General features: G+C 52.0%; 2 protein-coding genes across 6 annotated transcripts; one reads left to right on the forward strand and one right to left on the reverse strand.

The window, feature by feature from the left end:
* Positions 1 to 2,159: 2,159 nt before the first annotated feature.
* On the reverse strand, positions 2,160 to 8,657 carry BATF2 (basic leucine zipper ATF-like transcription factor 2). 5 transcript variants are annotated; one of them, XM_032641923.1, is made up of 4 exons: positions 8,458 to 8,562; positions 7,435 to 7,573; positions 7,012 to 7,116; positions 2,160 to 4,058 (listed from the first exon to the last, which is right to left on the reverse strand). In XM_032641923.1, the coding sequence occupies exons 2-4, from the start codon at positions 7,441 to 7,443 to the stop codon at positions 3,396 to 3,398; spliced, it is 777 nt and encodes a 258-aa protein (XP_032497814.1). In that variant the 5' UTR covers positions 7,444 to 7,573; positions 8,458 to 8,562; the 3' UTR covers positions 2,160 to 3,395. The 5 variants fall into 5 exon arrangements, with proteins under 5 accessions (XP_032497814.1, XP_032497813.1, XP_032497812.1 ...); XM_032641922.1 differs by having other exon boundaries at positions 2,160 to 4,061; XM_032641921.1 differs by having other exon boundaries at positions 2,160 to 4,061; positions 7,417 to 7,573.
* Positions 8,658 to 19,713: 11,056 nt separating this feature from the next.
* On the forward strand, positions 19,714 to 26,189 carry ARL2 (ADP ribosylation factor like GTPase 2). The gene is made up of 5 exons (XM_032641766.1): positions 19,714 to 19,841; positions 22,971 to 23,081; positions 23,177 to 23,339; positions 24,811 to 24,891; positions 25,748 to 26,189. The coding sequence occupies exons 1-5, from the start codon at positions 19,777 to 19,779 to the stop codon at positions 25,880 to 25,882; spliced, it is 555 nt and encodes a 184-aa protein (XP_032497657.1). The 5' UTR covers positions 19,714 to 19,776; the 3' UTR covers positions 25,883 to 26,189.
* Positions 26,190 to 26,791: the final 602 nt, after the last annotated feature.

Here is a 26,791-nt window from a genome sequence, read left to right on the forward strand (position 1 = left end):
AGAGTTTAAATTGAATTTAAACTTTAGTCCTCCAGTGAGTGATTACTTTTCAAAGCACAGAAGACTCTTGGCCCACACCTACCTGCTGTTTCAGCACTGACCGTTCATGCATCACTTCAAAGGTCATTCTGAGGAGTGAGCGTCTGCATTGTACTTGCTGCAAGGCTGCCTTGAGGCTGTGGATCTCCAGCCTTGCTGCAGCCTCAAACCTACCAGATCCTCTCTGCCCACTGTAGGGGCATTGCCACTGCCGCAAAAGGTTCAAAATTGTTTCCTTCTAAAGAAATGGTCTCCCCAGAGAAAGCCAGCTGCTAGTGCTGATAAAAGGAGAAAGAAGGGATCCAAGAAAGTGCCGGTTGTCACCCAGTGTGATGGGCAGCCTCTAAGATAGATGTCCCCCAACGATCCTGCCTTCTGGGTTTTATGCCCTTGTGGAATCTTTTCTTCTTCAGCATGGGCTGGATCTAGTGAGTTGTCTCTACTCAATAGAATATAGTAAAAGTGACAGGATGTCATGTCTGAAATTAGGTTACAAAAAGACTGTGGCTTCTGTATTGCTCACCTTTTTTCACTCTCTAGCTTACTTGCTCTGAGGGAAGCAGCTGCCATGTTGAGCGGCCCTGTGGAGAGGCCCAAGTGGCAAGGAAATAATATCTCCAACCCACAGCCTATAAGAACCTGAGGGGGACTTCCCTGGTGGTCCAGCAGTTAAGACTCTGCGCTCCCAGTGCAGGGGGCCCAGGTTTGATCCCTAGTTAGGGAACTAGATCTCGTGTGCTGCAACTAAAGACCCTGCACAGCCAAATAAATAAATAAATATTAAAAAGAAAAGAAAAAGAACCTGAGGTCCTCAGTCCAACAGCCCTCCAGAAACTCAATCCTGCCAACAACCTTGTGACTAAGCTTGGGGGTGGACCTTCTGAGGCCCGCAGACAGCCACACGAGTGAGCTTGGATGTGGATCCTCCCACTTGAGCCTTCAGATGATTGCAGCCCCGGACAACACTTAGATTGGAGCCCGTGAGACACCCTGAGCCAGGGGTACCTGCTAAGCTATGCCCAGATTCCCACTCCACAGGGACTGAGATGATACATGTTTGTTGATTAAGCCACTGAGTTTTGGACTAATTTATTATGCAGCAATAGATACACCCAGATACAGATTTCTAGGATATGTTCAACCATGTGGAAGGCTTCTGCTACAGTGGTAGCTGTGTTTACAGTTTGGGAATTCACAGATATTAGCTCATCTCCCTTAAAAATCTACAACACCTCCTTGCACTCCTTTGATTCTGTCTGTATTTTTAAACAAACATAATATCACACTATAGTGACAGTTGCACATTCTATTTTTTCTGCTTGATATGTCAGAAGCATTTTCTCACCTTACTAAATATTCTTCAAAGCATTCTTTGTTCTTAGCATCTGTTCAGGGTGTGAATGTACCAACGTCAATTAAGTGACTCCCCTCTCTTGTTTTGAGCTTAAAGTAGGGTTTTACCTTCTTGGGTCACATCTATGGGCATGTTTCGGCTCCTCCATTCCGGGCCTACAGGGAAGGTTCTGGGAAGGTAGAAGGCAGGATCACCTGTGGTTAAGTGCTCCTAAAAGTTACATTGACCCTATACCATTTCCTAGCTATGTGACCTTAACACCTCTGGGCTTCACTTTCCCCTTCCAAACAGAGGGGTAATAAGTATATCTACCTTGCAGAGTTATTAGAGTCATCGTTGAGTTAACCCGAGTTAAACACAGAGTGCCTGACAAATTTTAGGGTATACAGACACAAGCCAGACCACAGCATCCTCATCTCCCTGTGAGCCCTGGAGCACCGTACATCATATCGACTCTTGTCCCAGACCTCCAACCGACAGCATCTTGGCTTCCCTCCCACCAGTCTGTTCTCCCTGAACCTACTGGTGACCCCATCTCTGCAGCCATCCACAATCCTGTGGCCATGACACCTCCTCTTACTGCATGAGTCCAAGCACTTCCATCCCATCTCGAGGCCTCAGTTTCCTCATCTGCAGTATGGGAAGGGGGGTTGGATTAGGAGGTCTACGAGGGATCACCCACCTCTGAGATTCTAGACTGTTCCCTCTTCTTGCAAAGGCCCTTTGGTTTCAGTAGTGCAAAGTACAGCCAGAGCTTTAAACAACTAACCAAAGCAAAAAGAATTGGACAACACTTTATTTACCATAAAGTCTAGGTACCAAGACTTGTACTCAGCATCCTGGAGTTTGTCAGATACTAGCATAGTGTCTGTTTACATGTGTGTGAAAATCTGGGTGAAGAGCTGGAGTTTCTCATCTCAGGCCCCTTACAGTGTTTGTCCTGAGACTGAGTGAGAAGCCACCACCCCCCACCCCACCCCCATCCCCAAGCAGCCGCTACAGCTGAGCTCCCACCTAGCCCCAAGCCCCTGCTCTTCCAGCTGCCATCAGGCCAAAGAGCAATGAGGGGCACTGCTCAGAGGGGCCTGAGGGTAATGAAGGCCTGAGGGCTGCACAGGGATGGGGGTGATGCCGGAGAAGACACAGTTCTCACCGCGGCCAGGTTCAAGTCCAGCACTTGCTTAAACATAACTTTGCACCTGGTCCTTCCCTCATTCTTTCCACCTGCCTTTTATGCATGACGTGAATGCTCTCAGAAGTCCACCCACCATGGCCCATGGAGTTATTGGGGAGTAGCCTGGAGAGCTAACCCTTGGCAATGTCCCCAAGGTCATGGTATGGCTATGGGTACTCAGCATGTAGAAATCCCAGGGGGGGACTGCTCCAGGCTTGTCCCCAACTCCAACCCACAGGTTCAGTTCTTTGGCACTGAAAATAACAGAAAGAATTCACTTCTGGGCTCCTGCCTGGCCCCTCCCCACCCAGGCTTGGACTCTGGACCTGCCTCAGAGAGGGCAAGGTTTCAGAGACTGCAAGGCTCTGTGGCCCTGGGAATCACAAAGCAGAAGGGAGAGCCCCTCCCCACTCCCAGCACTTAAGCCTCTCACACTAGTTCTCAGTTTCTAGGACTTCAGCCCCTGCGGTGCCTGGGCCATGACCCCACTAGGAGGAGGAGCAGATCGTGGTGTTTCAGGTCCCAAGAAAGGCTGTGTGACCTTAGCCAAGTCATCTGGCTTCTCTGAGCGTGTCTCCTTCCCACTCCTGAAAAACAGACTGACAGTCTGGATTCTGCAGGATGACCATGAGGTTGAAATAAGAAAGTAGCGGTGACAGGACCTGGCAGAGTGGTGGGCACACAGTAACGGCTTCCTTTCCCTGGTGAAATACTGGTTCAGCTGGCCAGCCAATAAAGGCAGCTTCCAGTGGCAACAGAGGAGATGCCCACGTGCTGAGGCTGCTTCCTGAGTCCAAGGAAGGGGCCAGCCCAGCTCTGGGGGCCAGGTTAGAAGTAGACTTGAGCAGAGGAGAGCAAGGGGAAGGCCAGAGGGGGTGGGGCCCTTGCTGATCCGTTGCGGGGGAAGCAGGCTTTATGCTCCCTGCCCTGCAGAAAGCCCAGCCCCAGAGGAGCTGAGGGGCTGTGGGTTGAGGATGCCAGCTTCCCCCTGGTGGGGTGCTCCAGCCCGAGGGACTGTAGAGGGGGAGGTTGGGCTGGGGGGCTGGGCAGGAGGGTGCTGAGCTTGGAGGAAGACCTCAGCAGGCCAGAGCCAGTGGGCGAGGCAGATTGGACAGGGCTAAGGGACGGCTGGGCAGAGGATGCAGTGACAGGGGCGGGACCAAGGGACAGTGAGGGCAGAGGGGACAAGAGGAGGCCAGGGGAACCATGAGGCTGTGGATCTGGAGAGAGCTGCAGAGCCATCGGAGAGGAGACCGGGGTCTGGAACGGGCCTGGCTGTTCCTGGCAGCCATGTTGTCCAGGGCACACGGGGCCTGGGGGCCACTCAGCCTGGCCCCAGTGACCAGGGGACACCGGAGCCAAGCAGGAGGCACAGTCCATGGGGCACAGGCGCTCATGCATGTGCAGGGTCCGACTCCACCACGCCAGCTCAGCCTGAAGGGCCTGGATCTCCTTCCTCAGGGTGTGGTTGTGTTTCTCCAGTGACTCATGCTGCTGGGGGGAGAAGCAGATGGGTGGGGAGCGTTATGTCAGCCAGAATCAGGGGCCCAGCAAGAGCCCTATTTCCCAATCCCCCAGGGTCCTCGATTTAGGAGGAAGGATGCCACCGCCGTCTGAATGCCCTTTGGCTACTCTCTGGCCAGCCTTCCGTAACACCAGCAAGTCCCCCCAACTCACCCACCTGCTAGGGCTCAGATCTGCCTGCTCTCCATCCCTGCTGCCAGGTCCCTGAGCTAGTCAGCCTGGGAGCTCCACCAGCCTCCTAACTGGCGTGCCCCCCAAACCACCCAGATCTCTTGGCCCAGAGGAGACATTCAGTGATTGCGTCGTTAATCGAACATTGAAGCCCTTTAAAGTCTCTAATGACTCCCTGTGCATGGTGGCCCCAGTTCACACCTCCAGTTTTATCTCTCCGACTTCTCTTGATGCCCCTACTTCCTGTTCCCCATATGGACGCTGCTTCCTTGCCACAATTCCGTTCTCCCTTGCCTGGACGCTTCCAGCACCCCCATCCTCAGGCTAATCCTGACACGGCCTTTTTGTGACAACTTAGATGTCCTCTGTCCTGGACACCTCTAGGCGGCTTAGTGCCACTGCCAGACCACCCCAGTGCCCAGAACTTTCCCACTGAGGCACCGTGGCCGGAGTCCAGGGTCATGTCTTACAGGTTGGTAGCACAGGTGTGTTCTGTTCCGCATTTAGGTTCTGTTCTGCTGAACCCTGGGTTCTGTCCCAGTGGGACAGCAGTTCTAAACAACCATTTATGATGACAGCAATGGTGGAAAACGCAGAAGGAACTTTATTTCCACAGCTCATCAGGCTCAGTGACTTCCTTTGGCCCCCTCCCCCACCTACCCCCCTTTATGGACACTTTTTAAAAGAAGAAGCTGCAAGGGTGTTTCGCATTAAAATGTTGCTTAAGCCATGGACTCAAAGTTCTAACAGGCCTCAAAGCCACCCGCAGCCCCACTCCCAAGCTAGTTTCTGCCGTGGAATGTGGAGACATTTTAAAAACATGTCATTAGGTCACCCTTCACCTAAATTCTCCAAAGGCTTCAATTCACCTCCAGAAATTGAGTCACTCGCCCCTCACTCATTCGTTCACTCATTCATTCATTCGCCACCTTCAGGCTGCTCAAATGTCACCTCCTCCGGGACGGCTTCCCTAGTTAGGTTTCTATCACCCCACGTGCCGCAGTCCCTTCCCTCTTCCCTGCTTTACTTTTTACCAAAGCACGTATCACCATCTGATATCCCAAATACCTCATAGGTCATTTATTTGTCCGGCACCCCCCATGAAAATACGAGCCCTGGGGAGGGTGAGCTGGGCTTTTGTCTGCTGTCGTCACAGCTGTATCTCCAATGCTTAGAATTGTGCTTACCACACAGGAGATACTCAATAGGCATTTCTGGAAGGAAGGAATAAACGAACGCATGAAGTCTCTACCACTGCCAGGCAGGCGCCATCCTGGGCATCAGTCCTCATTCTCATGCATTCTACAGGGTGCTACTCTCTTATGGCCACGCCAGCCCTATTTCACTTGCCTGAAATGCCTTTTCTTACCTTCATCCATTTGGAAAACTCCTATTCATCCCTGAAAACCAGTTCAGGCTTCATCTCTATACCACCTTGACCCAACTACCCGTGTGTCGCTCCCACCTATGTGTTCCCAAAGCACTTTACCCTGACTCCATCATTCGCTCCACAGGGAACTATTGAGTCCCTTCTATTTGTCAGGCACTGGTCCAGGTGATGGGGAAGCAGCAGGGAACAGAATAGGTCCCTGCCCTCAGAGTGCTTACAGTCTGGTGAGGAAGACAAGCAGTGATCACATCTAAATATGTGATAGAAAGTCAGTACTAACCAGAAAAATAAAGCCGAGTAATGGGAGAGGTCTCTTTAGATCAGATGTTTAGAAAGACCACCTCCTTCTGAGGACGTGACATTTGAACCAACAACCAGAAAGAAGTGAGGATCTAGCTAGGCTGCTGTCTGAAGGTAGACGGAGCAGCCAGGGGGAGCCCCTGAGGCTGGATGTGCTTGGCCAGTGAAGGAACGGAGAGAACAGGGTGTAGGATGTTAGGAGAGGGCAGTGGACAGGTGGGGGCGGGGTTACAGAGAGTGTAGGGCCTTGGGGTGTGGAGGGCTCTGAATGTTACTCATTGCTATAAGGACTAACAGGTATGCAGCCCTCCCAAAGGCCAGGTCCTGAACCCAGCCTAATCGAGCCCCTGGGATGGAACTGGTGGTGTCCTTTCTCTCTGCATAGAGGTAGAAGGGAAGCTCCAAGGTCAGGTTACCATCCAAGGTGAAGAGGCAAGTGTGAGTTGAGCACCCCCCTTCCCACCGGGCTCCTTTGCCTTCTCTAGTCTCCACAGGGGTCCTGCCCGCGGGCAGGGATTATTGTCCCCGTTTTCACATGAGGACAGTGAAGCTCAGTGAAGGAAGTGACTTGCAGCTAATGAGTGCCCCAGCTGGGACTCGAAAGCCAGCCCATCTTAACCCTGAACCAGTTTCTCACAGCGTGGTCTTGGCCAAACCCATCAGAACCCGTCCATCAGAGTGCAGCACCTCCGGAGGTGGGTCCTGGGTGGGGAGGGGCCAGGAGCTGCATTGTAACCAGTGCCTCAGCTGGTCACTGAGCCAGGTTTTCCCTGTTTGCCTCCCTCCTTGTCTCCTCCCCCTAAATTGGGGGTGCCTTGAGGGTAGGCCCGGGCTGAGGACGCACTGTCGTGTCCCTGGAGCCCAGCGTGTGTCTGGCACACGGTTTCTACTCAACACCCAGGAATTTCCAAATCTCAGTTGCAAAGCCCTTCCCTCCTCCCAAACTCAGGCCCCCTGGCACATACGGCAGTGCAGGGGTAACTGCTCATAGGCGGGACAGAGAAGAGGTGGCCGGGCCAGGTAAGTGACATCAGGAATGGGAAGGGAGGCATCCCCCACCTGGTGCAGGGCATCCGCCTTGTTCGTGTGCTTCTGCCGGCTCCTCTGGGCGGCCGCACGGTTATTCTGTTTCTTCTTCAGCTGCCTCTGATGTTCCTCAGGGTCCTGTAGGGAGACAGGCCAAAAGCTCAGGGGTCCTGGCAGGGGCTGGCCAGCTGTAAAGCCATACCCTTCTTGAATCAAGTCCCCGAGGGTCCCCCTCCTCCTCGAAGCCCTCTCTGGCTCCCTCGGTGTCCACACACCCCATCACAGACACAGCACTCCTCGGTGGATTGCCAGCCTCACCCACGTGTCCTGCTCACAGCTCACGATGGGGCAGCACAAGCGAGGATTCAAACCCAGACAGGACCGACTTCACACCCACCGTCTCCTTATCAGCCGTGCTACTCTGGGCAGATCACTCACTTCTCTGTGCCCAGCTACCTGATCCATACAGTGGAGGCACCAGCGCCTTCCTCGCAGGACATAAAGCAGGCAGGGGTTAATAAAAGTCAGCCGCTCTTGTTCTGATTGCTATTACTTCCACGGTCGAGGTGTTGATTTCTCTAGCCATGAGCTCTGTCTGTAAGGGCAGGGCGGGGGTTCTGATTTCACTCCATATTCCCATGCCTAGCTCAGGCCCAAAGCTGATATTCACTTACGCAACAAATATTTCTTATGCACCTACTATGTGACACACACTGAGCTATGGGGACACAGCAACAAAGAAAAGAGGCAAAACTTCCCGCCCTCAAGTTGCTTGCATTCTAGGGGGACAGCAGCCTAGAATGGGTGAATCGAGTCCCTTCTGATAGAAGAGTGGACTCAAAGGTTGACAGCTGTGACCCTCCCCCTACACTGGGGTTCATGAAACTTAGATGAAATGTTTAATCCAAATGCCCAGGGCTCTGGAAGGTCAGACAAGAGGGAACATTGGAGACCCCACAGCCCAACTCGCCCTCCCACAGTTCACTCTGGGAGGTGTGTTCTGAGTGTAGGGACCTCAGGCAAGACCCTGGCCTCCCTGGTGGAGGACTCTGTGCTCCTAGGTTCATGGCCATAGCAGGCCCCTTCCTGGTGATGCGGGGACTGAGAGACTGGAGCCTGGGGGAAAGACCTGCAGAGAGAGAAGTGGGTGGGCCTCTGGTACCTGGGTCCTGGGAGAGAGGCAAGGTTCCAAGGGAACCATGGCTAGAGAACTCGGGGAGGAAAGAGAAGGCTCCCGTAATGGCAGTGAGCGAACAGGTAGGTTAGGAGAGAGCAGTATTCAGAGGCTAAGTTCTAAACTGGAGGCTGGATCTGCAATGTGAGAGCAGGAGAGCCCTCGATCCAATCCCCTGATGAAACTGAGGCCCAGAGAGAGGGTGTGTGAGCCCTCGGCCACACAGCCCATGTGAACAGAGCTGGCACCGGGCACCCTGGGGCATATTCCCCTTCTCATCCCCTGAACCTGGCCCCTGTACTCACCATCCTGATCAGCGGCCCATCAGCCCCACAGAGGTGCATGGTGGGGCAGGAGAACAGAGGCTCACACCCGGTTCAGGGCGTCCCTCCTCCGCTGTGACCTTCCAGTACCCTCTGGGAACCCCAGGAAGTGGCAGCTCTTTAAATCCCCCGTGACCACTCCACCCCCAGCAAGCCAAGTTTCAGTTTCTCCTAAAGCCACTGGCTGCTCAGAATCCCAGGCTTGGGTTGGCTCATGTGGCTGGAATTTCCTAACACAAACTGGCCTTCCGGTTGGGCCCCTTCTCTGGAAGGAGGACGGTGGAGGGTGGCGAGAGGAGGGAGCCTGGATGCCAGGTGTGGGGAGGGGTGTTCTGGGAGAGGGAGGGCAGGCTGCCATGGACAGAGCCAAGAGGAAGCCAGTGGGAACCGAGGGCTCACATGGGATACGGGAGAACCCCTGGTCTCTACAGTTGCAGGAGCCCAGGTTCTGGTTTGCTGGAGCTGTGCAGCTTTGAGAAGGCGATTTACCCTCTCTGAGCCTTAGCTTCCTCATTTGTAAAGGGAGATGATACAGACATCCACTCACAGGCTTGATGTTGGAACTAAGCAAGATAATAAAACCACCCCCAAACCCTGTGAGACTAAAGTTGAGGCATGTCTGCAAAAATAAGCAACGGCCCTTAAATAGGAGAACAGATGGCTAATGACTGTGTTTTCATACAACAGACCACGCAGCAGTAGAGAGAGTGATGTCTAGCAATTAAGAGCACAGCTTCCAAGCTATGTGACTCGGGTACATAATTTCACCTTTCTGTGCCTCTGTTTCTAAATCTGTAAAGTGGGGATAAAAATAATTTTGTTGTGAAGGGTAAATGAGTTAAGGCAGGTAAGGCACCTAAAAGCATGCCTGGTGTAGAATGAGGGCTCAACAAATATTCACAATTATGATACGGTGGAAGATTCAAAGCTGCACTTATCATCGTGCCTAAAAGTTCATAACATCCAATTGTATGAAAATGATAAGTGGCAACAAGATCTGAACAGAAATAATTTCTGTAATGTTGAATAATATGGATATGTAATTATGTGAGAAAAGTATAAAAATATGCATGAGAATGAGAAACACAAAATTCAGAGAGTGGTAGCCTGGTGGGGGTGGAGGGAGAGATGGACTGAAGGGGACACACAGGGATTTCGGTTGTGTCAGGGATGTTTGGTTGCTTCAACTGTGGGAACACAATTGTCTGTGATAATATTATTAACTACACTTTGGGGTATACCTGAATGTTTCATAATAAAAACTTCTATTAAAGACCTAAAAAAACCTGAAGCCCCAAGCAAACCTGTATGGTTGTTGTGTCTGTAAGAGAGACCATGCTTGGAAGGGACAACAGTTCAGGGGATGGTGGAGCCATTAATCCCTCTCCAAGAACAACACAGCAACTGACGTACAGTGAAGAGTCCTGTGCCCTGCTGACTAGAGCATCTGGGGGTTGTGCCTGAGTCCTGAGGACTCAAGGCTGATGGTGTGGGCTCACCGGAATGGCAAATTCTGTGGATTCGATCTTCTGATAGGAAATGGTGTCCTGGAGTACTGTGTTTAGGAGTTCACAGCTGCCTCTGAGCTTACTAGAAAAGAACACTGCAATTGATTAGCAATGTCTGCCATGCCATGATTGATTAGTGATGTCTGTCATGAGCAGGGCATTAACTGTAATAGTCTCTTGCTATGCTATGAAGTGGGTATGAAACCAGTTTGGGCTTTAGAGTCAGACTTGACTCTGACACCTGGCACTCTACTCACCAGGTCTATCACCTGGAGCCTCAGTGTTCTTGTATGTATGCTGTGGATGACGAAGAAATTATACCTACTTACAAAGTTGATTTGAAGACCGAAAAGAATGAGATGAGAAGAGAGCTCTTTGCATATTGGCTAGGATCCATTCCCACTCCTGAGATTTATGGGTACACAGGATTAATTATGCAGCCTCATAATTTAAAACACCTGGGTGGGTGGGGCTGGGCATGACAGCTGGGCCTGGCCCTCCTTGCTTGTGAAGGGCATGGGAGAAGGGCCTCTCTGAGTTATTTTTGTTTCCCAGAAACCAGGAGGGCTGAGGCATCTTACCTGAGGAGGGCACCTGAGGGGCTCATTAAGCCATGAGCTCCTCAGGGAAGGATCCAGAGAGCCTTGCATGATGTAACCAAGAAAAAACATCTGGAGGCAGATGGGGTGGGGGGAGGCTAGGGCCCAAGTATCCCCACTCTAAGCCCCCAGCCCCAGACCTGGACCACCAGTCTTCCCCTCTCAAGACCCTAGCTTCAGGTGTAGAGGAGACAGTCAGCAAGTATGCCTGTGGCCCCTCTCAGAGGCCCACAGCCCTGGAGGAAGATGGAAGAAGGCAGCGTTTATGGCTTGATCTCCCTGAGGAGTGGCAGGGAGGGAGGGACACAGAGTGGGTAATGTTTAACCATGAATGGCCATGCAAAGCTGGCAGAGCAGGCTTCAGGACCAACCAGTCCAAACTCTCACTTAGAAGGTGAGGAGCTAATGCCCAGAGAGGCAAGGTCACCTGGCGGAAGTGGGCAGAGCTGGTGGGAGGACGCTCTTCTCACCTCCAAACCCTCAGTCTTTCTCCACACCCAGCATGGAAGGGCCTGGTCCTTTAGTCCCAAACCTGCTGCCCCCTGTGGGTGGAGGCTCAGAGGCCTCCCCAAACCAGAGCTGCAGAGTGAGCTCCTGGGCAGCCGGATCGTTGCCCATCTTACTCTCTGAAGCACCCCCAGTGCCTCAGACACTGCCACCACGTAATAGGTGCTCCATTAATGAATACATAAGTGAAATCCAGCAGGCAGCTTGCCATCCGGGAACCCCAAAAGCTTCCTGGATGAGTCAAAAACTTCTGCTTTACTCATTCCCACAGGAACTTTCCTAGGTTCCTGAGGGACTCTCCCTAACCATCCTCCTCATTTTACCAGTGAGGAAACTGAGGCACCGGGAGGTGACAGTCACACAGCTGGTTTGGGAGAGGCCAGGATGCATTGATATACCCTGTCCCAATTCCTTCCCACGCCTCCTGGGGTTGAAGAGATGCCTGCGGTCTTCAGCTGCCCGGGGATGAGGACCCCTCTCTCCAGGTCCCCCACCATGAGCACCCCTCATTTGCCTCCTCAGGGCACCTCGAGGGAGCTTCGGATGATGGAGAGCAGAGAAAGAGGCCAGGCGACTGCTGGTGGGGCTGAGGCTGGCTGTCGACTTCCTGCCCACAACCATGGATGGGCCTGTGTGGAAGCTAAGCATCAGCTGAGAGGGGTTCACAACCTGATGGGGTGTAGGACACACGCCCAGCACACTGACTTGCAGGGCAGGGCAGGAGGGTGACAGCCTGCCTCTGTGAGGGCATCTGGGGCGGCCAGGGGGCACTTCCTGTTGGGGAGATCAGAAAAGGCTTTGCAGAGAAAGAGCTCTTTGGGAAGGACATTGAGGAATGGGGGGAGGGGCTTGATCCCAGGGCCTGGAACTTGATCTTGAGCAAGTCGTTTAACCTCTTTGTGCCTTACTGTAATAATATAAGTATTTAATGAAGTAATAGATGTAAGGGGCTTAGAACAGTGCTTGGCGCACAGTAAGTCCCATAATCATCTGTTAAACTTCTAACAAATGCACTTAATAAACGACTGATGAATTTTTTGCTCACATACAGCAGGCTTGTATTTTATTATTATTATTCTAAGAAAAAACGGCAGAATGCAAGAACAGGGATGAGTTTTTTTTCTAATGAAATACATTTGATGAAAAGGGGGTTAATGATTGTGTCCATATGTAAGAAGCAGCACTTAATATTTGATGAAATCTGCTAAAAATTTCTCATGCTTACAAAGGAGTCTCAATAAGAGATGGGAAATTAGTTATCTCTGGATCCTTAGCTTCATAAATGATCTAACTAAGCTTAAGCTACTGACAAGTCTCGAGTATAACAGCTTCAGGTGGGCTAGATCATGATGCCCAAGCAATGTCACCAGCAGTCATTGTCTCACCCTATCTGCTCTCCCCCGGCTGGATACATTCTCAGGCAGGTCTGGCTCAAGGTGGTAAGCTGGCCACCTGAAACACCAGCTTAGCTGCCCCAGGAGGGCGCATCCCTCCATCCCCTGCCACTTTCCCAATACTTCCAACAAGGGTCCCAGACCTGGCTCTGCTTGGTCTGGCTTTAGTCCTGTGGCTATTCCTGACATCAGTCACTGTGGCCAGGAGATAAGGTGAAATAGTTAAAGCTGGGGTCCCATAGGGACTGGGGGTGAGGGAGGGGAAACTTCCAGAGGGTACTGGGGTGCTGTTGGCAGGAGAAGGGGGAACAAATGCTGGGCTGACACCACTACGTTTGTTCAGATTCAGATATGAGGAAGCTGCCGCTCAGTGGTACATCCCTTGGCCAGGTCACATCCCCAGGTGGGATGGACTCAATCCCCACTTGTCTCTGACACCAAGCCCAGCCCTCTCTCTTTTTATTGTTTCACAGGGACCCATAAGTGGGAAAGGAAAGGCTTGCTAAGGGGATGACTCCAGATGAACTGAATGCTGGGCAAGGACTGGGGCAGTGACATCGTGGGGACAACCTAGGGCATAGGGAGGAAAGGATTGACCTTCACTTCAGCACAGCACCTTGACCTTGGGGGCTCTCATTAAAGCTGGAATCTGCCAATAGCTGGGCCTCCCAGGAACTGGGTGACTTCACAGGGGCTCTATGACGCCATCACTGCCCAGTCCTAGGTGGGAGCTGGCGCACGTTCCCACCCCCCAGTCCTGCTGGGCCCCCTGCTGCCTCCAAAGCCTTGTGCTTCTGATTCTCTGCTACTCCTTGAACGTACACATCTTTCTGGGAAGCCGACTTAAACTTCTGGAAGAGGGCAGGGACTATAAATTATAAACAACTGAGCACTGAAGAGTCAGCGAGCCTCCCAGGGTTTCGTGGGATGTGACAGCAGTGACCACAGCACGTGGATTTTCCCTGGTGGTCCAAGTCCCAAACAGGCTTGAGTTCAAATCCCTGCTCTGCCTCTTTTAACCATGTGATCTTGGACAGGGCCCTTGGTTTCTCTGGGCCTCAGTTTCCTTGTCTGTGTAATAGGCTGTCATGATAACTGAAACCATGCATGGAAAGCAGTCACCAGGGAGCTCCTTCTTGTCCCAGTGTCCCTGGCTGTACCTCCCTTGTGATGTCACATTCCCACTGTCCACTTTGGATGGTGGAGAAGTCCATGCTGGGCACCCTGCTGAGATCCTGGACACTGGAGAGAAAGGACAATCACCCCGGCCCTGGAGGGAGCCTTTCCACTCCTCAAACAGCTCTCTCCCTTCTTAGCTTCTGTGTCGGTTCCCACAAGAGCGCTGAGAGACAGGAAGGCCTCACTCAGAGGCTGGTTTGGCGAAGTGGCCAGCCAGGGTCACGAGCAAGAGCCTGGAGGGCTGGGGTGGGATGCGGGATAAAGCCCAACCCTGTGTGGCCAGTGACTCACAAGCACAGACAAGAGAGGGCTTGCCTTGGCTGACCCAGCCCAGGACTTGTACCAAGGGTGCTAAGAGCTTTGGCAAGGTGGATTGGCAGTCGGTCATGGTCAGAAGATTCTAGAGATTGTCGTCCACTCTCCTCGCTTTATAGCTGGGGAAACAGGCTCAGTGAGAGGAAGGTACTTGGCCCCGGGCGGGGAGGAGGCAGAGCCAGGCAGACGGGGTTCTGTTGCAGCTCCGGTGCGCTCTTCCCATCTTACTCCTCGCCGATCCAGCTAACGTCTCCCAGCTCTGGAGTGGAAATAACAGGGACACAGGGCACCCTCAGAAGGGCGGGGAGCATTCGCACCTGTGGCAGAAACCTGCCGTGGGTCAGAGGGGGCAGGACTGCTGAACTTCACTGAAGCACCATTGAGGATGGGGTCTCCCACGGGTCCTGGGCCAGGGTTCCTGAAGCCGGGAGGGGGCCCCAGCCAGAAGGCGGCTAGGAAGTTGTCCCAGGAGAACTGGGTTCACCTGCAGTCAGGTGCTACCAAGTGCAAGGCCTCAGGCAGCCTTGTGCCCTCTCTGGGGCTCAATTTCCTCTATGGAAAATGAAGGAATGTGACAACTGACCTCGGAAGGCCCCTTTTCTGTGGCTGGAGGTTGGGATTAGCCTGAGGCCTCTTGGGAGGTGGACACCTCCAAGGCTGAGGGGGGTTGTGCCATTTGAAAGAACAGAGTGGGCATTTTACCGAACCAGGGGCTGACCATTGAACTGAGGGTGGACATGTGGGCACAGGAGACCTGGCACTTCCCTGCCTTCCACTCCAGGCCCCAGCTCCCACTCTGGATATGTGCAGGAGGGCTGCCTATCAGATGCCCTCCTCGGTTTGGGCCTGGTCTAGGAGTTACCCTCTGTGGGATCTCACAGGAGACAGTGGGGGCCAGGCCTGCCTTGGTCTGGGGACTGAGAAGCCTGGTGGTTAGGAACAAGGCTGATGAGGTTCTGCTGCTTTCTGGTTGGGTGAGTAGCTAGAAAGCAGTTAATGAACCCTCTGCTCCATTCCTTTTACTTAATGGATATTTATTGAGCATCTACTACGTGGCGGGCCTTGTTCTAGGTGCTGCGAGACAGCTTAAAAAAAAAAAAAGATCCAACTCTCTGCTCTCATGGTGCTTCCATTCTAGAGGGGACGGAGGGGTGGGGGAGAATAAATGTAATAAATTAAGGGAATTATATAGGCTGGTAGAAGACCTTAACTGTCATGGGGGAATATAGAGCAAAATAAAGGATTTGGGGAATGTGGGTAGGGGATTGAGCAGTTTCAGACTTAAATAGGGCGGTCAGGCTGGGCCTTATTGTGACATTTGAACAAAAAAATTTTTTGAGACATTGGACATTAGAGCAAAAAATTGAAAAGAGGGAGGTGACAGGGAGGTATGGGTTAAGGGTGCTGGCCCCTAATGCACTGGCCAGCTGGAGAATTGGTAAGCAGGGGAGGAACAGGTGATGGGGGCACAGAGCCATGGGGACCACTCATGCAGGGCCTGGTAGGTCACTGAAGCCCTTGGGCTCTAACACGTAAAGATACGGGGAGTACCCAGCAGACAGTGGAGGGCTTTTTTTTTTTTTTAATATTTATTTATTTAGGCTGCACCCAGTCTTAGTTGCGGCATGTAGACTCAGTCGCGGCACGCAGACTCTTAGTTGCGGCGTGCGTGTGGCATCTAGTTCTCTGACCAGGGATCGAACCCAGGCCCTCTGCATTGCAAGCGTGGAGTCTTACCCACTGGACCACCAGGGAAGTCTCCAGTGGAGGGCTTTGAGCAGAGGCCAGACATGATGTGACCAGAGGTTAAAAGGTCCCTCTGCCTTGGGGAGGAGGAACAGGGAAACGGGTGGAGAGGCTACGGCAGCAATCTGGGTGAGTGGAGCCCCTGGCTCACCTGTCGAGTGGAGGTAAGTGTGGTACCTGCCTCTCAGGTTGCTGAGTGAAGGCACAGCAACTACTCCCTCCCCCCAACCCCATTCACCAGGCCAGGCCCTGCAGAGACACGAAGCTGCTGGCACAGCCTTACTCTTGGGGATGCCAAGGCACAGGTCAGGTGGACGTGGACGTGGTTGTTGGAATAGCTCAGATTGTCATATCCTTAATCACTCCTAAGGTTCTGGAAAGGCCTGAGGATGTCACATGCCCTGAGGAGGATGACAGGGGTATAACAGCTCATTGCGTCATCTGGAAGTTGAAGAGGATACCTCCTCTGTCTCCCACAAGAGGCAGCTGGGCTGAGACCTAGAATGAGGATGCTCAAACACTCTGACTTGCCATTTGAGGCATTCTGCTGTGGCCTGCACGTTGTACACATGCACTGGGGACAGGATGGCCATTGGATACTTAAGGCTTATAGAGAGATAAGGGGTGGGAGTACAGAAGCAGGCCAGGGTAGAACTGTCGTCTGTAGGCAGTTGCTGGTTCAGTGATTAGGATGTACATTCAAGCCTCCAGTTGTTTACTCATTAGTGGGACGAAAGCTACACTTGGGTATGCTGCCATCAAGTGCTGGTTGGTGAGTCTGTCATATGCATGTGGTCCCCAAAATAAAACTTGCATCACAGATGTGTTTCAACAGAGAGAAAAACAGGATTCCTCTTATCAAAACTGTAACTTGATTTTAAACCACCTCACATGAACATTACAGTTTAAAAGAATCAAATAGGAAATTCATCTAGAGCAAGCTTAAATATTTATATATACAAATAAATAAATAAAATACTTAGATATACTTCTTGCTAATGCTTAATGATCAACAATTACACTTAAGCAGCGTCTTTTCCCCTGGCTTTTTGTTGTTCTTGTTGTTTCTGAGTAACAAATAAAGTTTCTTTTATGATTATAAAGGTGATACATGGACTGTCTGGATCAAAAAGGCTACACCTCTTAAAATTAAAACCATAAAGCCAAATTTTCCTCCCCAGACATTGGGTAAATGTGCCCTTTTAAAAGGCATCTAGAACTCTACCCTCAAGTTATAATCCACTTACTTAGCCCCAAGAAACTCTCCTTTCAAACGCCTGTTTCACAGCTGTTAGGATTTGGGTATTTTAATCTCATGATTATTTCCTGTGAATATATATATATATATTCACAGTTATATATAACTACAGCTCTAGAGATCTTCTTTCCCAGTTTTCTTCCAAAGGTATTCCCCAAAGATTTTATTTCCTCAGGAGTACCCTTTCCACCTTTCCATGAGGCAAATGAAAATACTGTCATGAGGCCCCTACATCAGTCCTTAAAAGCCCCTCCACCTTCACTCCCCTACCCTTGACTTCTAGCTACTGGCAATCATTATTCAAAAGTTCAATACAGGGCTTCCCTGGTGGCGCAGTTGTTGAGAGTCCGCCTGCCGATGCAGGGGACGCGGGTTCGTGCCCCGGTCCGGGAAGATCCCACATGCCACGGAGCGGCTGGACCCGTGAGCCATGGCCGCTGAGCCTGCGCGTCCGGAGCCTGTGCTCCGCAACGGGAGAGGCCACAACAGTGAGAGGCCCGCGTACCGCAAAAAAAAAAAAAAAAAAAGTTCAATACAGTTACTCCCTGGTCTCCTAATGTTTCACCAAGCTATGAGGTTGTTTTTCAAATTGGTGTCCACTGCAATCCTACTCTAACCCCTGGGAAGCTACACTAACAGCTTGGACAGGACAGGGCTTTAAAGCCTGACATTTAAGGATTTCAATGCCAGTAGTAGTAGTGAAGTAAAATAATCCAGAAGTGCTTATGGTAACAATTTTAAGTTTCCCTCAAAACTGCTCCAGAGTCAACAGCTGAACTGCAGCAATTTTAAAACTTTTGGGACTGTGACTCAGTGTGTACATATATCCATATAAATATCTGAAACAAATGTTTCAACAAACACCACTTACCTGCTCTTCAAGGGGGCACCGGCAGCAATGTTTTCTGCTCTGTTCATTCTATTTAATTTTTGTTAATGCTACTAGGTTGAGCTATATGAAACTGATATCTTTGTTGTCAAAATGGTCAAATATGGGCAATTTCATACATTTCAACTTGTGACACTAAAATAATTTCACAATATACTTAACGGGCTGTATCCCATAGTGTGAGAAAACATTGTTTAGGGGGTTATTGTTATTTTAAATGTTAAAATGGGTTTGAAATTCGGGTTTTTCACTTAATATGGCATGGACAGCTTTCCACGCAGGTACTTCACCTTTCTCAAAGACTTCATGGAACCCACCACACAGGGGTACCCCGGCTTAGGTAACTGATCCCTGGTGAAGGCACTTAGATTTTTTCCAATTTCTTGCTGTTCCAAACCATGCCAAAGTGAACTTCCTTGTCATAAAGGTCCACGTGCTGGTGCTAGAAATTCTGTAGCATAGACTCATGGCAACACATTGTGATCTTAGTTGTGTCTCAAAGGCTTTGAAGAGGGGTTCCGCTCACTTCCTTCCCTTGTGTGCGCTTGGTGGAGAGCAAATGGTGCTGATGGAAGGGGCCCAGCCAGGCACCCGCTTCTGCCCAGCCCTCATCTGTCTACAACCTTCTTCTGCAAGATGGAGAGCTCCAGCTCACTCCAGACCTCTCCCTCTCTAGACAAACACCATGGAGGGACCCAGAAAAACAGTGCCCTTTCCTGTTGACCAGACCCGAGTTTAAATTGTTGCCCAAGCTCCTTAAACTCTGGGGACTCCACTATCACATCTACAAAAAGGAAATAAACCTCTCAGGGTTGCGGGGAGGATAAAGTAGAAAACGTGAATGCTTTACAAAATGACACAGAAGTTAGCCATTATCTTCATCTGATGCCTCACTGTTCTTTCCCAAGCATTAGAAAGAGCCCACTCTGCTGCCTACTCACATTTACCCTGTGGTGGCCTGGGGGAAGGGCTCAAGAAAAGACAATAAGGCTCACCCTTCTGTGTTTACAATCTGTCTAGTCCCCGGCCTCGGCTTCCTCACTTTTTCTGGACTTGAGCGCTAAGGTTAAGAACCAAACGCTTGCATAGTCATTCATTCAACCACAAATATTTACTGAGCACCTACTGCATGTCAGTCACTATGTCAATCACGCTAAGCACCATGTGAGCTTCAATTTTCTTATCGGCAAAATGAAAATTGTGCTTCTCAATAACGAAACAATGAGCATCTTGGGCGGGACAATTCTTTGTGCAAGTCTTTCCCCTGACCTCTAAACGACAGGGACTCTACCTTGTAATCGGTACAATCCAATGACACCTCCACACATTTCCAAAGGGGCCCTAAAGGCCATTTCCACCCTGGATGGAGAATCCCCGGGCTACCCTCTACGATTTCAGGAGCCAGGAAAAGTAGGGAAGCCCTCTAACTGGCAGATTTGGGATGATGTCGAGTCAAGATGAGCAGGATATGGACCATGCTTCAGGGGAACTGAGCCTCACAGTGGCCGCAGGGTGACGTCCACATCCTTGGGGCTCTTGGTTCTGGCTCCTAAGTCAGAACTCCTACTCCCTATATGCAGCCAAGATACAACCCAGGAATTTCAGGTTTCCGTTCCCAGCCGAGCCTGGGATCCTGGAAAGGAAAGAATGGCAAAGCTCTAGTCACGCAAGCCCTCGGGATGCTAAGGGTTAACGCAGGTGGCCGCGCAGAATCCGCCAGCACCGCTAGAGGGACCGTCCGTCGCAGCAAAGCCAGGCAGCTTCACAGTCACGTGGGAACGAGGGCGGGACTAAGCGCGAAGCCCGCCAATAGGCTGTGCTGTCTGTGACCGTGATAGCCAATAGGAGCAGGAAAAGGGGTCCCGGGATTACGAAGAAACGGCGGCCGGTAAGGGGCTACTGGGACATGGGGCTTCTGACCATTCTGAAGAAGATGAAGCAGAAAGAGCGGGAGCTGCGACTGCTCATGCTGTATCCTCCCCGATGCCGGAGCCGCGAGGGTAGCAGGGGGCCCCCGCCGGGTGGGCGGTGCCAGGCGCCCCCTACCGGCTGCGGGATGTGCTGCCGGCCGGCCCATACCAACTGCCCTTTGTGCGTCACGCTTGTGGGCCCTACCAAAGCTTTTGGCGGGTGGCCGGGAGGAGGCCGTACCACCGGCTCGGGGCGGGGGGCTTCGTTCCTAAGGCCAAAGGTGTGGGCGTAAAGGCGCAGCGGCCGGACCAGATGTCCCAGTGTAGGGGGAGGTGGGGCCCGGAGGTGACTCGAACGTTACCACCAGCCGGTCTGGCCCGAGCGTGGGGCGGTTGTCCTCTCGGGCCCTGGGCGCCTCCTCTCCCTGTCGGAAGGTGCCGGGCCTCGGCCCCGCCCTCAAGGTCGGAATCCCGGGGGCCTGTGGGCCCCGCCCTTCACTCCTGGGAGAAGTGGGTGTGCAGTCGGCGGGTTGTTCAGCCCGTGGGTCCAACCGTGCGTCTCCTTCCTGCCTCACGGCCAGTCGGTGTCCCAGCGGCTGACGGCTTGCAGGCCCGAGGGCCCCGCTGACCTTCTGAGTCCCATTAGCAGTCATCTGCACTCGTTTGCCCTCCTCTGTGCCAGGCCCGGGGGCACCCCTAGCAGAGAGGACATTTCTGTGCGCAGATAACTTAAAAATAATATTTACATCATGTCTGTTTTGAAGAACTCTGAGAAAGGCACAGAGAATTCACTCATGTGGTAAACATTTATTGAGCGCCTACTGTGTGCTAGGCACTGTCCTGGGGGCCGGGGTAAAACAGCAAAACAAAAAAACCCGAACTTCACGGACATTCTAAGTAATGCTGAGGGGAGAAAGACCTTAACAAAATGAGTAAAATGCATAGCATGTACGGAGAATAATGCAGCTTAAATAAGGTGGTCAAAGAAGGCCACACTGAGAAAATAACAGTTGAATAAAGACAGGGAGGTGAGGGATGAACCATGTAGATATCTGGGGAAAATTATTTAAACAAAGGGAGCAGCAAGTGTAAGGGTCTCCAAGGAGGAACTCAGCTGGTGTGTTCAAAGGACTGTCAAGGAGGTCAGATGGAAGAGCCACCTCACGTGGGACCTTTTGGTTCTGGACTTTTCCTTGTTTTTCTTTTTTTTTTTAATTTAATTTTCATTTTATATTGGAATATAGTTGATTTACAATATTGTGTTTGTTGCAGGTGTACAGCAGAGTGACTCAGTTATACGTTTACATATGTCCATTCTTTTTCAGATTCTTTTCCCATAAAGGTTATTACAGAATACTGAGTAGTGTTCCCTGTGCCATACAGTCGGAGACTTTTCCTTAAATGAGAAGTGCAGGGAGGAGGTGAGATCTGAGACTAGTTAGGCCACTGCAGTAACACAGGTGAGGTACTATGGGAGCTTGGATCACGATGGAAGCAGTGAGGTGATGGAAGTTGAGGGACGTCTTGATAGTAGGCCAGTAGGAATTGCTGCTGGATTGGACATGAGTGTGAGAAGGAGTGTAAAGTCAAGTGTGACTCCTAGGTTTCTGGCCTGAGCAATTAGAAGAATGAGGAGCCACTTGCTGAGAGGTAGAAGGGGGCGGGGAACACATTTGGGGGGGGGAGGATGAGAGCTCAGCTTGCGCCATGTGAGATGCCTCTGAGACATCCTAGAAACGTCATCTAGGCAGCTGGATATAGGGACCAATGTCCAGGGGAGCAGCTGGGTGGGACGTGTGAATTTGGGAGTCATCCGCATAAAGATGGTATTTGAAGCAGTGATCCTGGATGAGATCACTGAGGGAGGGAGTGTGGACAGGGAAGAGAACCTAGGCTGCTCAGATCTAGAGGTCAGGGAGATGAGGAGAAATGACCAGGTAGGCCAGGGGAGACCCAGACAAGGGTGTGGCCCGGAGTGGGGGGCGGAGCTGGGCTCTGTCAGCGCTGCTCATTGAGCAGGGGGAAGAAGGCTGAGGACTGCCCAGCCAGCTGAGAACAACATGGCGTCTCTAAGGACTGACCTTGGCCAGAGCAGTTTCGGGGAAGCAGTGGGAGCAAAAGTCTAACGGGTTCCAGAAAGAGAAGGAGGATAGAAATTGGAGAGGGTGAGTATGGACAACAGTTCTGAGATTTGCTATAAAGGGAAGGAAATAAAGGAAAAAGTCAGGGGGAGAGGGATCAAGAGAGGGTGTTGGGGCTTCCCTGGTGGCGCAGTGGTTGAGAGTCCGCCTGCCGATGCAGGGGACACGGGTTCGTACCCCGGTCCGGGAAGATCCCACATGCCGCGCAAAAAAAAAAAAAAAGAGAGGGTGTTGTTTGCTTCTTGTCAGCTGACGGGAAGCATCCAGTGCAGAAGGAAGCCTGGATGCTGGAGCTGCGGCGGGTGAGGGGGGATGGATGATCAGCCGCCAATTATCAGGGACTACGGCTGGGTCTCCGGAGAGGTCCTCCCGCCCCCTCCCAGCTGCAGGCCCCCTTAAGTGTTCGAAGGAAAGAGGAGGGTGGTTCTCTCCTGCTGCTGAACTTACCCATTTGTGTGCACGCTCAGCAGCAAAGGGTTTGGAATATTCGAAAAACAGAAAAGGCAAGGGTGGCTGCCTCCACATACTTTGTTTTGTTATCCCCTCTGCCTAGAATGCTCTTCCCCCAGTCCTTCAAAAAGCTGGCTTCCTGCAGTTTGGGCCTCAGCTCGAGACGGTCAGAGAGGCCTTCCCTGGTGCTGAGCTAAAGGAGGCTCCTCGATGGCCCTCTCCGAAAGCCTCTTCACTGTGCTGACACTCACCGGGCTCTGACAGCGCCTTCCTTCTCACTTGTGTGCCCCGTGCCACTGTCCCGCCCTAGAGTGTAAGCTGCACAAGGTGGGGACTGTGGCTCCAGGCCGCCCCCAGCACCAGAGGTGTTCTGGCTCAGAGCAGGCCTTCAGTATATGTTGTGGGATGAATTAAGGAGCCTCTGGTCAGAGATGATAAGGTATTTCTTGACACTTTCACATGTATCGTGTGGGTCTGGCATGTATTCAACTTATTTTGATATGTGGTGGGAAATGATTTGTCCCCCAAGAGAGGGGCACTGTGATGATGTCACCAGGCTGCAGAGCATGGGGACTTCTCCTTAACCTGGCACACCCCAGTGGCCTGGACAATGCTGGCAAAACAACCATCCTCAAGAAGTTCAATGGGGAAGACATCGACACCATCTCCCCGACGCTGGGCTTCAACATCAAGACCCTGGAGCACCGAGGGTGAGCGGGGTCCCCGAGGGGGGGCCCGCCCAGAGCAGGGCAGGGAGGACAGGCGAGGGGCCAGGCTGACCTCCAGCCACCCCCTCCTTGTCCAGATTCAAGCTGAACATCTGGGATGTGGGCGGCCAGAAGTCCCTGCGGTCCTACTGGCGGAACTACTTTGAGAGCACCGACGGCCTCATCTGGGTGGTGGACAGCGCCGACCGCCAGCGCATGCAGGACTGCCAGCGGGAGCTCCAGAACCTGTTGGTGGAGGAGGTGGGCAGGAGGCCTGGCTGAGCAGGGGAAGCGGGGCTTTCCCCAGTGTCCGGGCCCCAATACTTTGTGCGCATGTGTGGATGTGTGCACACCTTCTTCAGCAGATTCCCTGAGGGGGCCGTGAACCCAGAGGGACACCTCAGGTGGGGTCTGTTCCTTCACTGAGCCCTCACCACGTGTCCAGCACCCTTGTGGAGGCAGAGACAACCTGTACAGCTGGTCTAGGGAGGCCCACAGTGCCTTGAGCAGGACACTCTGTGGATGGAGACATTAGTTTATAGCCCTGCGATGTCACTGCTTCACCACCCTGAGCTTCAGTTTCTGCACCTTGAATTGGGCTTCAGGGAGGATGACTTGAGGCCAGTGTGTGAAGCTTTGGGAAGCAGTGGAACCTGGCTCAGCAGTCGGACTCTTCGCTGTGTGACCTCAGGCAAGGCACTTAACTTCTCTGAATCTCCACTGCCTCATCTCTCAGATGGGCATTATAATTATGGCAATCTTAAAATTTATTGTCTGGGCCAAAATGCTCTTCTTTAAATAAAATTTTAGATCTACAGAAAAGTTACAATGATAGTAAAAAGATACCCCATATACCTTTCACCTCGCTTCTCTTAATGTGAACATCTTACAGAACTGCCATACAAATGGCAAAACTAAGAACTTAACATTGGTAAGTTACTATTAACTGAACTACAGGTTTTATTTGGATTTCACCAGTTTTTCCACTAATGTCCTTTCTCTGTTCCAGGGTTTGAGCCAGGTTACTACACTTCATTTAGTTGAAAACCAGGACACTTTTGAGAGTAAAAGAGAGCTGTTAATAATTATGGAGGGACAACTGGCGTAAACAGGGGTGTCGAGCAGGTCCAGTGAGACCCTGGGTGTTGAATGCTCAGCCCTGGGCTGGCATGTCATGGCCCTTTTTAAGGGCCAGACCCACCGTCCACATGGAGGAACTCCCAGTCACAAACACATATATGGAAATAACTGGAATCACAGGCAGAGAGTGAGGCCTGTCAGGGCAGTGGGACAGTTAGAGGGCTACATGAACTTGGAAGAGGGAAAGGTCATTTCCAACAGACCCCATAGCCTCTGGGACAGTCGCATTCCTTGTGCATGTCAGGTCATCAGATCGGAGCAGTCTAGAACTGGGGAGCATCTTACCCATCACCCCCTCCCCATTTATGGAAGAGGAATGTGAGGCATGGAGGAGAGAAGTGCCCACTGGGCTGGTGATTGTGCTGGAACCAGGGTCTCAGCCCAGCCCAGGGCTCCCTCCACCCCATAAATGGCTGGACACGAAGGCCGTCTCCACACTACCCACCCCGCTTGTGCCTTCGCAACTACCACGGGACCTTGCCCTGAGCTTCCAGGTTGATCTCTGACCCCAGGTGCTCTGGGTGATTAGTGCAGGGGCCAGGCTGCCCTCTGAGCCTCCACCCCCTTGACCCCCTCTGTTTCTCTTCCCCAGCGCCTGGCTGGAGCGACCCTCCTCATCTTTGCCAACAAGCAGGACCTGCCCGGAGCACTGTCCTCTAATGATATCCGTGAGGTGAGTCCAGGCCTTGACGCAGGCTCACGGAGGAAAAGGGGCATGCATTTCTTTGTTAATTTATTTAAAAAACATTTATTAGCCCCTCCTGTGTGGCTGGACCTATTTGGGATACTGGAGATTCAGTGATTAATAGGATATAGTTGTGCCCCACAGCCTGGGGGAAGACAGACCTGCAAATAGATTATTCCACAGGATAACAGTAGCCAACAAGCAGTGGGTGCTTTCTATGTGCCAGGCTCTTTGCATAGGTTAACTCATTCAATTCTCAAAGCAACCTCATGAGGTAGGAACTCTTATAATCATTCTACAGATGGTGAAGCAGGCTTAGAGAGATTAGGTAACTCACCCAAGGTCACATAGCCAGTAAGCAGAGAAGCCAGGATTTAAACACAGGCCTGTGTAACCCCAGGTTGCATCTTAACTCCTATTCTAGGGCTTGAACACCAGAATGAGAAAGAGTGGGGTTAGAATCTAGGTTCTGCCACTTAATAGCTGTGTGACCTTACACAGGTTGCTTAACCTCTCTTAGTTTTCCTCCTCAGTAAAATGGCCAACACATCCCTGGCTTATGGGGCTGTTGGGGGGAATGGATGGGAGGACATTTGTAGGGCCCATAGCACAATGTCGGAAGCCCTTGTTGCCATCTTATTACTAAGGGGTAGTACTGGCGTGGCGGTGTACAGAGAGCCTGGGTGCCCTGGGGCCCTGACATCTTCACCAGGGGTCAAGGGAGGCTTCCCAAAGCAGGCCCTTGAGGGAGGCATGCATTTCCCCTGGGCCAGCAGAGGGCAGGGGCTGAGGGTGGGCAGGGCCTGTGGTTACTGGGGCCCACCATCACCTTCTACCCTCCCAGGCCCTGGAGCTGGACTCCATCCGTAGCCACCACTGGTGCATCCAGGGCTGCAGCGCTGTCACTGGGGAAAACCTGCTGCCCGGCATCGACTGGCTCCTGGATGACATCTCCAGCCGCATCTTCATGGCTGACTGAGGCGCTCCCAGCAGGCCCTCACCAGGCACCATCCGTGGGGGGATGGGAGTCAGCCAGGCCAGCTAACACCCCCTGCCCACCCTGTAACCTGCTGCTACTGCTGCTGACTGCTGCACTGTGGCCAGCCGGTTCCCATGGCAGGAGGGCTGCCGCCCTGGCTGTCACCCTGGCTCCTGACCCGGCCTGCTTGCAGCTGCTGTACCAAGAGGAGAGGGCTGGGGCTGGGAGGGCCTGCCTCTGCTGCTACCGAGGCTGTGAGCCTCGCCATTCGCTCAGCTGTGAGAATAAATTGTTCCTCGCTCCCATTCCTGGCTGAGTCATTTGTTGATTCAACAGCTCTAGAGACTGCCTAGAACCCACAGTCCAGTGGGGGACAGAAAAGGACAGATGATTTCAGTCAGAGGGTTAACTGTCGCTGTGTCAAAGGGATGGTAAAGAATTATAGAAGCACAGAACAGCGCTGTGTAATTGCATTTGGAAGAGTCCAGGTGGACTTCCCAGAGGTGGTGACATGAAAGCTGAGAGTTGGGACTTCCCTGGGTGATGCAGTGGTTAAGACTCCACGCTCCCAATGCAGGGGGCCTGGGTTCTATCCCTGGTCCAGGAACTAGATCCCACGTGCATGCTGCAACTAAGAAGCCTGTGAGCCGCAACTAAGGAGACTGCCTGCTGCAACTAAAGAGCCCCCCGGTTGCAACTAAGACATGACGCAACCAAATTAATTAATTAATTTTTTAAAAAAGCTGAGAGTGAAGGATGAGTAGAAGTTTTCTGGTGAGAGGATGGGAGGAAAGTTTACTAGAGCAACTGCTACCATCAGGGGGTATGAATTACAAAAAGGAATGCACCGCCACATCAGGGCTCACAGCTTATTGACTGGAACATGGGCTGAATTTCAGCTCCCAACTT

This window comes from Phocoena sinus, chromosome 8, assembly GCF_008692025.1.
Source record: "Phocoena sinus isolate mPhoSin1 chromosome 8, mPhoSin1.pri, whole genome shotgun sequence".
NCBI lineage: Eukaryota > Metazoa > Chordata > Mammalia > Artiodactyla > Phocoenidae > Phocoena > Phocoena sinus.

What these genes read in the sequence shown, in the direction of transcription:
- ARL2 (XM_032641766.1), top strand. Translation starts at nt 19,777, where the DNA reads ATGGGGCTTCTGACCATTCTGAAGAAGATGAAGCAGAAAGAGCGGGAG. An exon ending in GAGCTGCGACTGCTCATGCT is followed by an intron (nt 19,842 to 22,970) that starts GTATCCTCCCCG and finishes GGCACACCCCAG; the next exon opens with TGGCCTGGACAATGCTGGCA. An exon ending in CCTCTAATGATATCCGTGAG is followed by an intron (nt 24,892 to 25,747) that starts GTGAGTCCAGGC and finishes CTACCCTCCCAG; the next exon opens with GCCCTGGAGCTGGACTCCAT.
- BATF2 (XM_032641919.1), bottom strand. Translation starts at nt 8,496, where the DNA reads ATGCACCTCTGTGGGGCTGATGGGCCGCTGATCAGGATG. An exon ending in ATGGGCCGCTGATCAGGATG is followed by an intron (nt 7,117 to 8,457) that starts GTGAGTACAGGG and finishes GTCTCCCTACAG; the next exon opens with GACCCTGAGGAACATCAGAG. An exon ending in AGGCGGATGCCCTGCACCAG is followed by an intron (nt 4,062 to 7,011) that starts GTGGGGGATGCC and finishes TTCTCCCCCCAG; the next exon opens with CAGCATGAGTCACTGGAGAA.